This window comes from Drosophila subpulchrella, chromosome 2L, assembly GCF_014743375.2.
Source record: "Drosophila subpulchrella strain 33 F10 #4 breed RU33 chromosome 2L, RU_Dsub_v1.1 Primary Assembly, whole genome shotgun sequence".
Classification (NCBI taxonomy): Eukaryota; Metazoa; Arthropoda; class Insecta; order Diptera; family Drosophilidae; genus Drosophila; species Drosophila subpulchrella.
The window spans coordinates 12312160-12326150 of NC_050610.1; the positions used below are offsets into that span (position 1 = coordinate 12312160).

Genomic DNA, 13991 nt, shown 5'->3' on the forward strand with positions numbered 1-13991 from the left:
AAAGCCAACCTGACTTCCTGTTTTCCTGCTGGCCATGGCCAAGTTACCAAGAGCAAAACCAAGACGTGGCTCGTTCAGTTGGCCAAAATGCGGAAACGTCCATTTTATAGCGGAAATATATTCTTGTGCGGAGACGCGCTGATGATTTATGCATGTTTTGGCATTACGTGCTTTGTGTGCCATTGGAATTAAATTCCTGGCCAGCATATTCCAAAACGGTAATAATGGTTAGGTCAGGTTATTGCCCTGATGAGAAGTGGAGTAGTTACTTCCATAGTCTGTGTCTGGCTTTTGATAAAAAGTTAACCATCGCCAAACTTTTCTGGCCACGTACGGTATAAGCAAGAAAAAACCCTGACAGAAATGGGTTAAGCTCGTACAAATGCTACTTTTATTTTTCCGGGATTTTCCTTTAGGCCTGTGATGGGGAAAATCCGCGCATAATTCAGGTTAAGTGCGCTTCATATGCGTTTATGCTGACATTTAAACACATTGAATGGTGGAGCCTGGGACTTTTCACTGGCTGTTCCCTCTTTTCCCCTATTGCAACTGCAAAATTAAAACTTTTTCATTGAAGTTGAGAGCATGCGTGCGTACTGGGCTTACAAACAAAAAAAATTCAAAAAAAAAATAATAACAAACTTTTTTGCCAGAGTAAATGCAAAACAAAAATGTCGCACAAAGAGGAAAACTTGCAGCATTTCGAAGCAAATAAAATTCAGAAGCCGAGGACCCAGTCCTCCCATTAAGCATTGGAAAATAATTAAAAAGTTTTTTGTCGTGCTAATGGAAATTGAATTGCAGACCCGTCTTAAAAAACGGAAGGAAAATTTCATTAAAATTCCGGATGAATAAATTAAAAACAAATGAATAAATGTCTGCCATTTCACGTGAAATAGAAGCCTCAAGCAGCAATAAATGTCGGATGAAGTAAATGAGGTTTTCTTTAATATTTTAATATACGGTTATTACCTATTAAAAATAACTATTACCCTAATAAACGCATTTTAAGTGCCTTTGTCATAAACATAAAAAATATTGAGTCATGGTAGCTCACATAAATATTTTATGCCTTGTTCAGCCTTTAACTTGAAAGTTTATTTTGGTCAAGGCTTAATGGAAATATTTTAAATTCCATTTGTTTTTTTAAATTTGATAATTAAATAATTATAATTATGAAACAATGAACACGAGGAAAAAGGGAAAATCTGCGGGACTTTGTAAACGACCAATGCGGATATGGTGGCCGCAGAAATGCAGCTGAATAATGCATTTCATTTAACGGAATTTCCAGGTTAACACTTTGCCATATCCCAAAGCGCACACAGGACCTCATTCGCACTCCTGACAGGACCAGTTGGCATTGTACGTCAGTTCACAGGACGTCGCCCACGCGCTGCATGCTTGGTTGCATTTTTTGGCAGTTCGCACGTGTTACCGCTCAACATCTCAACTCCACCTACTATATGGCGCCCAAACACCCAACCACCCACCGCCAGCTGCAGTTTTTCCTCAGCTTTTTATTCCCTTTTTCCACACTTTTTTTTCCACAACTCACAGTGCACACGAGTGCACGGCATAATGCATTTATAAAGGCCGCCGAACAATGCCAACAGCCAGCCAGATAATTTCATTTCGCTCTTGTGGGAATGCCATTTCCGATTTACCACTAACCGTTTGTTTTTCTCACACTTGGCACTGCTTTACATTTACTTTTGCTTTGGCACATATTTATTTTATTTTTCCGTGACGCTGTCATTAAGCTCGCATGTGCTGCGACTTTGGTTGGCACATGAAATTTTATGAAATCCCACGTCCTTCTGGCCAAGATATCAGCAGCGCTGACAGGGAGCAGCAACAGGAGCCCCGGGATCTACACAGAAAAAAAATATTTTGTCTGAGTTAAAATTCAATTCAATATAATTATCTTTTTAAGGACTTGATTTAAGATCTAAAGGGCTTATCATTCTTATGTTCCTAAAAGCATATCAGTGCTAACATAATTTTAAAAGTCCCTAACGAAATGATTTTATTTAGAACATATAGAAATACGAAGTTTGCTTTCAAAAAGACCTTAATGTCTGAGCTAATATAACATTTTATTTTTTAAACTATCTTAAGGGATTATTTTCCAAAGTAGCTAGAAACATATCATTTCTAACTTATTTTCAAAAGACTCTTATAAATAGGTTTCCTTTTAAGCAATATTTCAAGCCGAACTTAATGTCTCTAAAGAGTAGATATAATATCATAGTATTATATAATAGCTTATTTTATAAAGAACGCTGTTAAAGTATTTAAATACCAATTTGGAATGGTATCATTACTTACATTCCCTTATAATATGTTTTTAATTTAAATATCTCAAGTCTCAAAGGATTTTTTGTAAAAGTTCCTTCTTAAATAGGACGTATTATTTCTTATAGAATACTTTTCTCGCTGTGTAACAAGTCACATAGTCATCCTCGCTTTTTGTAACAGACAGACGCAACAGAGACAGTGACGTTGGCGTCTGCAGGTGAGGGCAAACAATGCAAATATTTGTACGCTCCCATAACTATATAGAGCACATATAAGGACGGAAAGGGGGGGGCGTGTAAGTTGTGCCAAGAGCGCGATAAAAAGTAATATTCCCATTGTTTGGCAACTCTGGCTGATGTCGGCATTGATTCGTTAAGATATCAGAAAGTTCCCAAAGAAAGCAAGAGTAGAAGTACATAGAGAGGTGGCTTTAATGGAATATGACTTAATAAGGACTTACAAAAATATCTATGAGTTTTCAGAAACTGAGGTAGGAATATAACTCAAGTAATATAAAGCCAAAACTTTAAATCAAGCCCAAGAACTATTTTCAATTAAAAGAAACCAATTCAAAGAGCCAAGCTGAAATTTATTTGCCCACATTTTAAATCATTTCAATTCAAAGTTGAGCTGTGCTAATTAATTCTAGCAAAGTTTTCACTACCGAAACCTAATTGCGAACATCTTTGCCCTAGATGCATTGTTAATAATGTTCCACCGAGATGGCGCTTGCTCCTGGATCCTTGTACATGGCTCCTTTTTGTGTGAGACCCCCACCCCCCTCACAATATATATGCGGGTATTTCATTATGTAGTTGTATAATTTCAATATGTCCGTACTGCTGCCAATAAAATTTGCACAAGCAGAAAAAGGCAACGCAAAAGTTTTTGCCAACGAAATGAACGATGCAATCATGTGGCCCACACCCCATCATGTTTCGTAGTTCTTGTTTTTATTCCATCTTTGCCACTTTGGGCTGGGAAACAAACTTTATTAAAAAGTATGCAAGAAATTTTTGCATCTATATACATTGCCCGAATACCCAAAGGGCTGCTGAGGCATCCGCATCCCCATCCGCATCCGCATCCGGTTCTGGCTCAAGTTTTTGGACCTGCCAGCCTCATCCTGCCCCAAGTTTGCCTGCCGGCTCTCTGTTCCCTCTGCAGATTGACACGAATTGGCGAAATGAAATTGCAATTTCTTGTGATAAATTTCAATGAACATTTTGCCAAGGCGAGGCGCAAAACAAGAAGTGAAAGTCTGAGTTGCGGCAACGATTTCGCTTCGTTGAGTGCAGTTCGCTGTATGTTAGCAGCCGGTTTTGCAAATATAAATTGCCCACATAAATTGCGTGCCAACTGATTTATGCCAAATAAATAAAAATAAAATCACAAAAGCAGTCCTACGTATCTTTTGCACGTCTTTCAAAGATTGCGGTTAAATGTTCAATAATGTTTTTCAATTAGTGGTTGAGTATGGACATAACAAGCCTTACCTTTGTGGTCGGTTTATTGTTTTAAGAGTTGAACACTGGAGTAATTGAGAGGCTATTGTTAAAATAACCGAATTGAAAACATAATTTCCAGCATGTAAAATATTTTAAAATATATGTAGAGCTTTAAGGAATAATTCAACTAATTAATAAAAAAAAATACAGCACAGGTTTCTTAAACATTCCCCTTTTTTCATATTTTCCAAAGTTTCCTACAGAAGTATTATGATTAAAGTTGTAAAGTAAATAAAATGCACTGAGCAGCTTGCCTTGTTATGCAAATGCGATTGCACTGACACTCGCAGCAACTTGTTCTTAACTTTTCAGTTGACATTTCAAACGGGGAGGGCAATTAACGAGTCATTATATCGTATGGTACATATATCCCCAACCCTCTGTTTGCCATTGCAGCTGTCGCCTGGGCCAATCACCATGAGAGTCTGTCCCTCAGTCCGGCGGAGCACAGCGTGGTGCGGTATACAAACGAGTCCCTCATCGTCCAGTGCCGTAGTCCCGATCCAAAAGTGGTGCTGCATTGGAAATCGCCAAAAGGCGAAATTATACGCGAGCACAAAGGACGCATTCACATTGAGCAAACATCGGCAGGTAAGGATCGAATGGATGTGGGGGATACAGAGGGTTTGGGTTGGAATGAGCTAGATAAAACAGAAAGAAATACTGCAGGGGGAATGGATAGTTGGGGCAGGAGGTCAGGGGTCAGGGGTCGAGTGAATACAAGGCCACTGGCACAACAAACGCAATTAATTGCATTTCCCCAGCCACATTCTTTGCAGCTAAATACCCAGTAGGGGCAAAATTAAAAGAATAAATTGGACAGATGTTTAAATACAATTTTAAATTGTTTAAATTTAAAGAATTTTTTTTATTTGTTACTCCATAATAGAGCTCAATTAATCTGTTCCTTACTATTTTAAAAGTCATGAAAGGGGTTCAATATAATACAATTTTTGGGAGACCTTATAAATAATCATGTAATATATACCCAAACTTTAAATAATGGAATTCAATTAGACCAGCCTCTCTAGAATCGAATACTCATATACCTTGAACCGTACTTATGCGGTATCAACGCTTTGTTTTGCGAACCTCTTTTAACCTTTTCTATGTGTTCCTTACTCAATTTCCCATTTTCCATTTCTTTTTCACTCGACGTCGCGTTCGATTGTTTATTTTCCTTGCGCAGAACAATTGAAAATCGTTTTCGCCCACATCGCACTGGCCGACAAGGGCAATTGGTCCTGTGAAGCTGCTGATGGAAGTCTGCATAGTAAATCCTTCGATTTGATTGTGTACCGTAAGTGCTGGAATCGCCGTAGGCCATGGGTCAGTCATTAATATTGCATTGTTTTCCCGCACACGCCCAGAGAAAATTACATTCACGGAAAACGCCACCGTGATGACGGTAAAGGAGGGCGAGAAGGCCACCATTCTGTGCGAGGTGAAGGGCGAGCCCCAGCCGAATGTCACCTGGCACTTCAATGGACAGCCCATCAGTGCCGGCGGTAAGAGCCCCCAAGATAATGAGCATTTTGCATTCCTGCAAATCCCCTGCCCTCCAGGGGAATGTCGAGCCCAAAACCCAAAACTATGTATCTGCCCTTTTCCACTCCATTCCATGTGCAGCGGCCGACGACTCCAAGTTCCGCATCCTGGCCGATGGTTTGCTCATCAACAAGGTAACACAGAATGACACCGGCGAGTACGCGTGCCGGGCATACCAAGTCAACTCGATTGCTTCCGATATGCAGGAGCGCACCGTTTTGATGAAAATCGAACGTGAGTGTGATTTATGATTTCCGAAAATATACAAAAACAAGAAAGAACGCTATAGTCGAGTGCCTCGACTATCAGATACCCGTTACCCAGCTAAAGGGACCAAAGGGAAATGGAAATAAGCAAGCAGCAAAGCAAGACTGAAATGCGCCACCTACCGGCGGTAGACAGATTTAAGCGTTATGGGCGTTAGGGTGGGCGTGGCAAATTTTTTTTTGTGGTCAATCGATAGGTATTGACGAGATCGATACAGTTCAGTTAAAATTTTGTTTCTAGCATGAAAATTGTGGGCGCCACAGGCTTGGGCGGTTTGTGGGCGTTAGAGTGGGCGTGGCATATTCGCGTATCAAAATTGCGCTGCGTACAAAGCTACGGAATCTAAATCTGAAATCCTGATTCTATATCTTTGATAGTTTCCGAGATATCCACGTTCATATTTACGATTTTTTGAAGTTTGGGGGCGGTTTGTGGGCGATAAAGTGGGCGTGGCAAACTTTTTTTTGAATCAATCGATAGGTATTGATGAGAACAATACATTTCAGTTAAAATTTTTATTCTAGCATCAAAACTGTAGGAGCCACAGTTTTGGGCGGTTTGTGGGCGTAAAAGTGGGCGTGGCACTCTACTGAAACAAACTTGCGCTGCGTAAGAAGCTCAGGAATCTGCACGCCAAATCTCAATAGCCTAGCTCTCATAGTTTCCAAGATCTCAGCGTTCATCCGGACAGACAGACGGACAGACGGACAGACGGACAGACGGACAGACGGACAGACGGACAGACGGACAGACGGACAGACGGACATGGCTAGATCGACTCGGCTAGTGATCCTGATCAAGAATATATATACTTTATGGGGTCGGAAACGCTTCCTTCTGCCTGTTACATACTTTCCGACGAATCTAGTATACCCTTTTACTCTACGAGTAACGGGTATAAAAACAAATGCACATTGGGACAGGGATACTACTTTTTAGAGGAATTCTTACTATCATAAGAAAGCCCTACAAAAATAAAGACAAATGTAAGCCGCAGATACCTTTTAAAAATTTCCAAAAATTGTATATTTTTAAAAATGTTCTTAAAAATAATCGTAACATTAAATGTAATACCGATGTGTTTCATAAAATGTGCAATTGTTTTTTTCATTTTCAATCTAATTTTTTAGGTTCACAAAAACTAGCCTTAAACTTTTATTAATTTAATTAAAGAACTGTCATTCTACTTTTAAAAGATATATTTTATACAAGTTTGGTTAATTTGGGCCTTAAAGTTGTTTCTTAAAATGTAAATGCTTTATGTTAAAAATTTTTGATCTAACCTAGTTCCAATGTGCAATTCGGGGTGACCTGTCGAAATTACTTGAGCACCGTTTTGTTTTTTCCCATGAAAGGGGGCTTGAAATTTTGAGTTTGCGCTTAGTATGCGACGCACTGAGCGGTAAATAGTTTTTGAGCACGAAAAACGTTGGAATTACACTGGCGGCACAAGGACCGCTTTTGATGGATCCCGAGGTCGGCCGGTGTTCCTGATGTTCGGCCAGTGGGCGTGGCACACATGCAGCTAATGGCTTAACTTGGTCGGGACTGATTTATGGTTAGCGGACATGGTTTTTCCATTTCCATGGCATACCTTTGAGCGCCCCGCTTCGAGCTGTCATTTGCCAGTTGAGGATTGCGTTTTTGGCATTTTAGGCATTTTCAAGTTGATTTGCACAAACTACTCTATTTGTTTCTTGATTTAAATAAGAAAGTAGTAGTTATAATTTAGTGCCTTTTTGGTTTAATGGGAGTATTTCTTAGTTGATGCTTAATTCAAAATTTATTCCCTATACAGACAAGCCCACTTGGTCCAAGACGCCCTTTGTGAGCCTTAAGTACGCGTATATCAATGGCACTGCTACGCTTATGTGCGAGGCCCTGGCTGAACCGCCCGCCAACTTCACCTGGTACCGCAAACACAACAAGCTGCACAGCAACAACAGGACCTATACCATCGAGACGGACAGCTACTGGTCCCGCCTCACCATCCACGTGCTGAACACCAGCGCCTTCGATAATTACAGGTGTCGTGCCAAGAACGACCTGGGCTACATCGAGAGGATCACGCGACTGGAGCAGGGCGACAAGCCACCGGCTCCGTCCAACTTTGAGCTGCGCGGCTTCAATTCGAACACCTTCGACGTGGTCCTGAGTGCTCCTCGGGGTCCTCCGGACAGTCCCATGGGGGTCAATGGGTTCCGCATCGAGTACATGACCGAAATGGAGTTCAAGTCGGAGGCGGGCAAGTGGACCAATGCCAGGCGGAAGGACTATCCCTTTGAAGAGGGTGAGTTATGAAAACTAAAAAGATAGATTTAGATAAAATACATTTATTAAGTAATTATTTAACTAATTATTTAGTAAGTGATTAGTAAATAAAATGTATTTTATTAGAAAACATGAACTTGTGAATTTGCAAAGAGCTGTACTACATATAGTATTATAAAATTTAATAAGTTACATAAGTAAATTTAACGTCGTAGTTATACAGACAAAAACATTTTTTTAATCAAAAAGGGTTATTAAATAGTCATAAAAACAAGTCAAGAGCTCTTTTTCTTGAACTGAAACAAAATATTTTTAGGAGCAAGCATTCTAGACCTACAAATATGATATTGATTTTAAAATATTGTAGGTATTTTGATTTTATTGAATCTTAAAGATTGACAAGAATTTTTTCTTAAATTTACTTACATTTTAAATTTAAATCTTTCAGTGCTTAAAGTCCCATTCATCTTCTTTTCAGGTGCAACTTTCCTTCTTACGAATTTAGAACCAGATACAAACTACCTGGTGAGAGCAGCATCTCGAAACCTGGCCGGCTTCAGTGACTTCACCAGGGTGGAGAAGTATAAGACCCTGTCTCTTGAGCCTCGTGCCTCTTCGGGGATCCCCAGGCCCATTGCCCTTCTCTTGGGTCTTTTAACACTAATGGGCCTTATGCGGCCGAACCACGGATGAATCTGATTCTGCAGGCGGATGAATGATGACGGGTGATGCTCCTAGCGGAACCGGAAACCAGGACCTTAACCCCCATGTGCTTTGTATAGCTTTAAGCCGTGTCCACGGGGACACTTTCTGTCTGATTTGCTCGGTCTAAGAAAATGGGTTAACTCTTAAGTTCAGTGCGTTAAAATAACCCAAAACAATGTTAAGGTTAAGTTTAGTGAGAGTTACTTTTTGGCCTTGAATGCTTCGATTTGAAATATATTAATGGAGAACTTATAGGAAAACTTATATTATATTTAAACAAATCCTCATAGCGGTTAAAGAAAATCTATGGCTCCCCAAAACGTTGCAAATCAAAAGCTTTGCTCAACTTTCCTCTTTGTGAGAAAAATTTAAATTGTATAAGTAAATATTTTAACTCGAATTGGGAGTTTTCCTGCTGAGCTTAAGTCTTGCAACTTAAAAGAAGTTTTGTTGCCAAATCTTAAAGATATAATCAAACAGTTGCCAAATTAAAAAAAGAATATTTGTTATTTTACTCTGCAAGAGTACATACACAAGTATAAGCCTTTCTTCATTCGATATCCCTACACAACCCTTTCAACTCAACTACATATATACCATTTTCATTTAAAGCCTCGAGTAAAACATCAAACGCATCAAACAATAAATAACAATTTGAAAGAGCTTAACACCAGCATTTGAAATTTTTATATGACACATAATCTTTTTGATAGTCCGAAGCCAAAATAAACATTTTCACGTGTACATTTTCAGGGCTTAAATAAACGATACAAATTGTACGTAACAGTAAGAACAACCTTTTTGCCACAAAACAAAGGCAAAACGACCGTTGCCAAACCTAAACCAAAATATATATTTTACATAAATAGTTTATGCCCAATAAAATAAAATATATTTCCTCTATTAAAAGGTGTAAAATGTAAGCCATAAGACCTAGCCAAAGATTAAATATTCTGTGGTTTTCGTTTGCCACTTGTGTGTGAGCCAAAAATAAAAGTTATTATGAATACCAAAACCAGCATATTTTCTTCTCAGAGTTCTGTGGTTTAATCTATATTTTGGGTAAAGTTTTAAAAGGAAAGCTGAAATACGCAAAGACGGCTAAAAAATATTTTCAAGGGTTTCAGTAAGCCTGGTCATTAATGTTTATTTTCCCACAATTGACATTCATCTTTTTATATAAAATCCAAAAAATTCCAAAAACGAAAAATGTTGGGAAATGGGCAAATCACACCGATTTTATAGTCAGAATTCAAACCAACCACTAGCAGCAGATTTTAGTTTAGAAGAGCAGATGATTCCGCGTGTGCAGAGCAACTACCATTTTGGTACTAACTCGGGTAAGAAATGTTAGAAGTCACTAAGCATGCATCATTTTAAAATTTTTTTTTATTCACAGAATCCAATCGAGCCTATGTGCGGTACATGAGAACCCTGGTCCGAGTGCAAGGTTCCATACACAGAAGGTTCCATAACCGAAGTTCTCGAACTTCTCAGGCCCACCACAGTCGTATATCTGCTGGTGGCTCCGACAAAAACTCGGATAAATCTTCTCAGGAACTTAAAAGTAATTCTCAATGCTCTTTAAATAATAAGCCTGTGGAATCTTCCGGTCAGGCTTGTGATAAACCTTCAAAAAAATCTGAAAGCAGTTCCTGTTCAAAGCCGGAACCCGTTAAATCGCCATGCTGCGATGCACCTGAGAAGCAGCGCAAATGTTGTGTATCCTTCGAACAGCCCTTGGCCACAGAAATTCCGGTTTCCGATCCCCCCTTCCGGGACTGCCCACGTGCGGAGCCCGATGATAGCCATCTGCCTATTATAGGTGTTTGCTGCGGTCAGGAACCATTTAGGGAAATCCAAAAAACTTATACCGCTGAAACGGCTAAAGATTATCCACCTCAGAGGACAACGGAAAGGCGACGATGTTGCAGTAGACCCATAATTGTTGTGCCCACGGGAGAAGGAACTAGGAGAAAGGCACACCCTCAACCGAATTCGAAAGTTGTTACCCAGGATCACCCCAAATCTTCACCAACTTCTAAGCCAAATAGTCAAAATCAATCCAAGCCCCAGTCTCCTGATAAGTCCCATAATCCCCCACCATATACCGAAAAATCATCAGTGGAGCAACAGACAACATGTCCGATTTGCAATCAAAATTACCCTGCTCATTCCAAATGCCAGTGCTCGGTTAAGTTTGAAAATTCCCCTTCAGTGGAGAAACCCCATTGTTCTTCGGAACCACCGCCATGTAGCAACTGCCCAGCCATATCTGATATATCCAAGCAGTTAAGTGAGATGAATCGCCGATTGGAGGGTCTTCAGTGTCAGGAACTGTTCGACATTCGCAACCAGGTGGATAGCCTCAATGCCAGTGTTCAATCGTTGACCAGTAAGTGTGTCGAGACGAAGGGTCCCCCGAAAAAGCTGGAGAGGAAGCCCTCGAGCACCTGTCAGTTCTGCCGGGGACAGAGCTTGACCCAGCTTGATAGTTTCCATTGCCAGCTAATGGACTTGATTGGCAATCGCTGCCTTACCGATATCGTAATATCCATATTCCTGCGAGCAGATAATCTGTATCATGTGAATGTCAGGGATCTGAGCTCGGGATGTTCTCTGGGATGTTTCCTGGTCACCGATGCCGCCATCGAGGAGGCCATTGAGTTGGGCGTGTTCCAGGAAATACTCACCTTCAGTGTGATCGATGTGCGGAATACCATCAAGCCGAAGAGCTGCCCCTTGGGCATATCCTTTGAGTTCCATCACGCGGATCGCCAGAGCGGTGGTTGCGATCACAAAGCTCGTGGGGATTGCATGGTGGGTAAGGACTATGTGGCCAGGGTCTTGGGTCTTCCCCTAGAGCAGCTCAAGTATGTGTACTCCGTTCCCCAGGAACGCAGCGATAGTAAGTCCAAAAAATCCAGCAAACACTCAAGCAACATAGTCCCTGGCATTTCATCGCGTTCAACATCGAAACAGTCGAGATTCGAAGGCGAATCAAGGTCGAGCAGTAGGAATGCTGTCCAGGAAATCGCCACTATCGATGAACAATTAATTTCAACCGATGACGAAGACAAAAATCTATTGAGCGATTTGGAAACGTCCTCACTATCAGGGGTTGGTTTCCATGTGAAAAAATCTAAGAAAATATGTGACCTCCGAAAAATAGCGCCTACTAGAAACCAAAACTATTTTATTAACCAATTTCATAAAAAGAATATTACAAGACTAAAGATTTAGTGAGACCCATCCAAATTTTTTCTTTTTTAATATAATTTTTAATAAATTGCAATATATAAACATTTTGACTAAAAATAAATCTCTTTAATACATAAGTTTTAGGTTTTAATTAGCTTTTATTTTAGGCTTACTTTACAATATGTTATTTTTAGAACTCACACATATATCACCTTTTAGGCCTCCGTTTTCCCCGATTTTCGACTGGCTAAAAGTGTTATGCCTAAAACAATATTTGAATTAAGGTTAAAGGTAATCATGATTTTATAAAAAACAATCTAACCACTTTAGATCAATCTTAATCGAATGTTTTAAAATGGATACATACATTAAGTATAAACCGATATTACAATTATTTAACAGAAGTCGAGGCCTTTTAGCAGTGTCAAAACACAGCAAAATATTTAAATTCGTCTTGCTATAGGACATAGGCCAATTTGATTTGTTTCACTGAACCTAACCGTAACCTGTGCTTGGAATTTCAACCGGTGGGTCGCCGTCAAATTGTTCATTTGGGCAAAGAGTGCGGTTTGTCAATCAGGCCCGTCAACTGGGGCTCAGCTGAGGGCCCGCATATGCGAATTGGGGGGGATTTTGGGGGTATAGGTACCGGAGCAGTTCGCTGACAGCCGCATAAATCAGTTGAATGCCAAACGTCGGATACGGATGCGGATTTTCGCTGCGTCTGTGGTGCCGGGTGCCATATTGTGCGTAGTGACTTTTATGGCCCGACCACGCGTTAAATATTTTTCTGACTACGCACAGACATGGAGGCCCCTTCTCATTTCATCAGCGGACCCATTGACATTTGGCATTTGCCATTCGCATCACAATGAGCCATCAACATGGGCGTTATTTAGTGTGCAAACAGAACGGGCGCGGTTTGAAAACAATCAGCCCGTCTTTTAATTTCAAAAGCGGGAACCATTTCTCCGTGCATCAAATTATTCGGCATAGCGTGATTTCAAAGGGCTGGCAATTTCCCCATTGGCTTATGAAAGCCACCGGCTCCGAATATCAACACTTTGAGTCAACAGTTTGAGTCACGACAGCTGAACCAAAAAAATAAAACGAGGAAAATAATAAATGCCATGGCATTCGGCTATTTTAGGCCTGCAACCGCCAAAAAACCGGCAAGTGGGTCAGTTTCGCACGGGCTTTTAGACCAAATCAACGCTTGACCAAAGTTTATTTTTCCCCATCCTCCGGCGAAATCCTCTCGGAGGCATCTGCCATCGGACTCGATGGGGGGCAATGCAATTTCCATGTCAGTGCCGAGTTTTCCCCTTTTTCACGTATATGGTTGATTTTATTGCGCTTATCGAAAGACCAGCACTCAACATTTTTTACAGCTCACATGCGGGCCTGGCTTTAAAATGAAACCAAGCGTTTATTTTTTGTGGTGGCAAAGGAAAAGTGGCGGTGTCTTTTTATATATTTTGATTTATATAAAGGTAACTATATACAATAAGTATATATTTATTTATATAAAAGTATAAACATTTAAATAAACATACAAATGTTGCAACTTCTAAGACTTTCAAACAAGGATTTGGCTTACAACTCCTGCAATCTATTCCAAAATTGGTCAGCTCATGCAATCACATATCTTCACTGTTAAAATAAATCCTTTTCCATTACCAAGTAATCAGCATTAACAAAGGCAAGCAATGTTAAGATTTAACATCATTTACCTAGCCATAAATACACACTTAACACGTTTTGTAGTCAGGGGGGCTGGCTTGCATCATTAGGAATTCCATCAGTGCTACATTATCCCCCCTTTACCGAGAATGTTCCACATTTTCTCCACTTGGATTTCCGCGATTTTCCGCTCGTTGAAATTGCTTGCCCACGGGGCGGATGTGGATGCTTTTGCACCGACCGCACGCCGTGTCAATAAATGAGCGCAAAGCATTAAATTGTAATTTTTTAATTACACACAAAAGATTTAATGACTGCGGTGGTAATAACACACAACAGACGGCTGCCACGCCCCTTGTTGCCCCCCAGCCCTTAATTACATAAAGCTGAGATGAGAAGATGGAGTTTTTCACAGACGCAGAGAGATAATAAGAAAATGGTGAAAATTAAATTGTTCTTCTGTGCGCTCGCCAAGTGACCAATTAAAGCGAACAGCAAAGAGGAGTC

General features: G+C 40.2%; 2 protein-coding genes across 2 annotated transcripts in view; both read left to right on the forward strand.

The window, feature by feature from the left end:
- LOC119547873 (neural cell adhesion molecule 2) overlaps positions 1-9609 on the forward strand; it is a 74508-nt gene extending 64899 nt beyond the window's left edge. The window contains exons 2-7 of the mRNA XM_037854909.1: positions 4206-4400; positions 4999-5109; positions 5180-5317; positions 5439-5591; positions 7423-7914; positions 8374-9609. Coding sequence (XP_037710837.1) covers positions 4206-4400; positions 4999-5109; positions 5180-5317; positions 5439-5591; positions 7423-7914; positions 8374-8588 — 1304 coding nt within the window. The 3' untranslated portion in view covers positions 8589-9609. The remainder of the gene's footprint in view (positions 1-4205; positions 4401-4998; positions 5110-5179; positions 5318-5438; positions 5592-7422; positions 7915-8373) is intronic.
- A 133-nt stretch (positions 9610-9742) lies between these two features.
- LOC119547089 lies at positions 9743-11858 on the forward strand. The gene is made up of 2 exons (XM_037853788.1): positions 9743-9940; positions 10000-11858. The coding sequence occupies exons 1-2, from the start codon at positions 9820-9822 to the stop codon at positions 11841-11843; spliced, it is 1965 nt and encodes a 654-aa protein (XP_037709716.1). The 5' UTR covers positions 9743-9819; the 3' UTR covers positions 11844-11858.
- The last annotated feature ends 2133 nt before the right edge of the window (positions 11859-13991 follow it).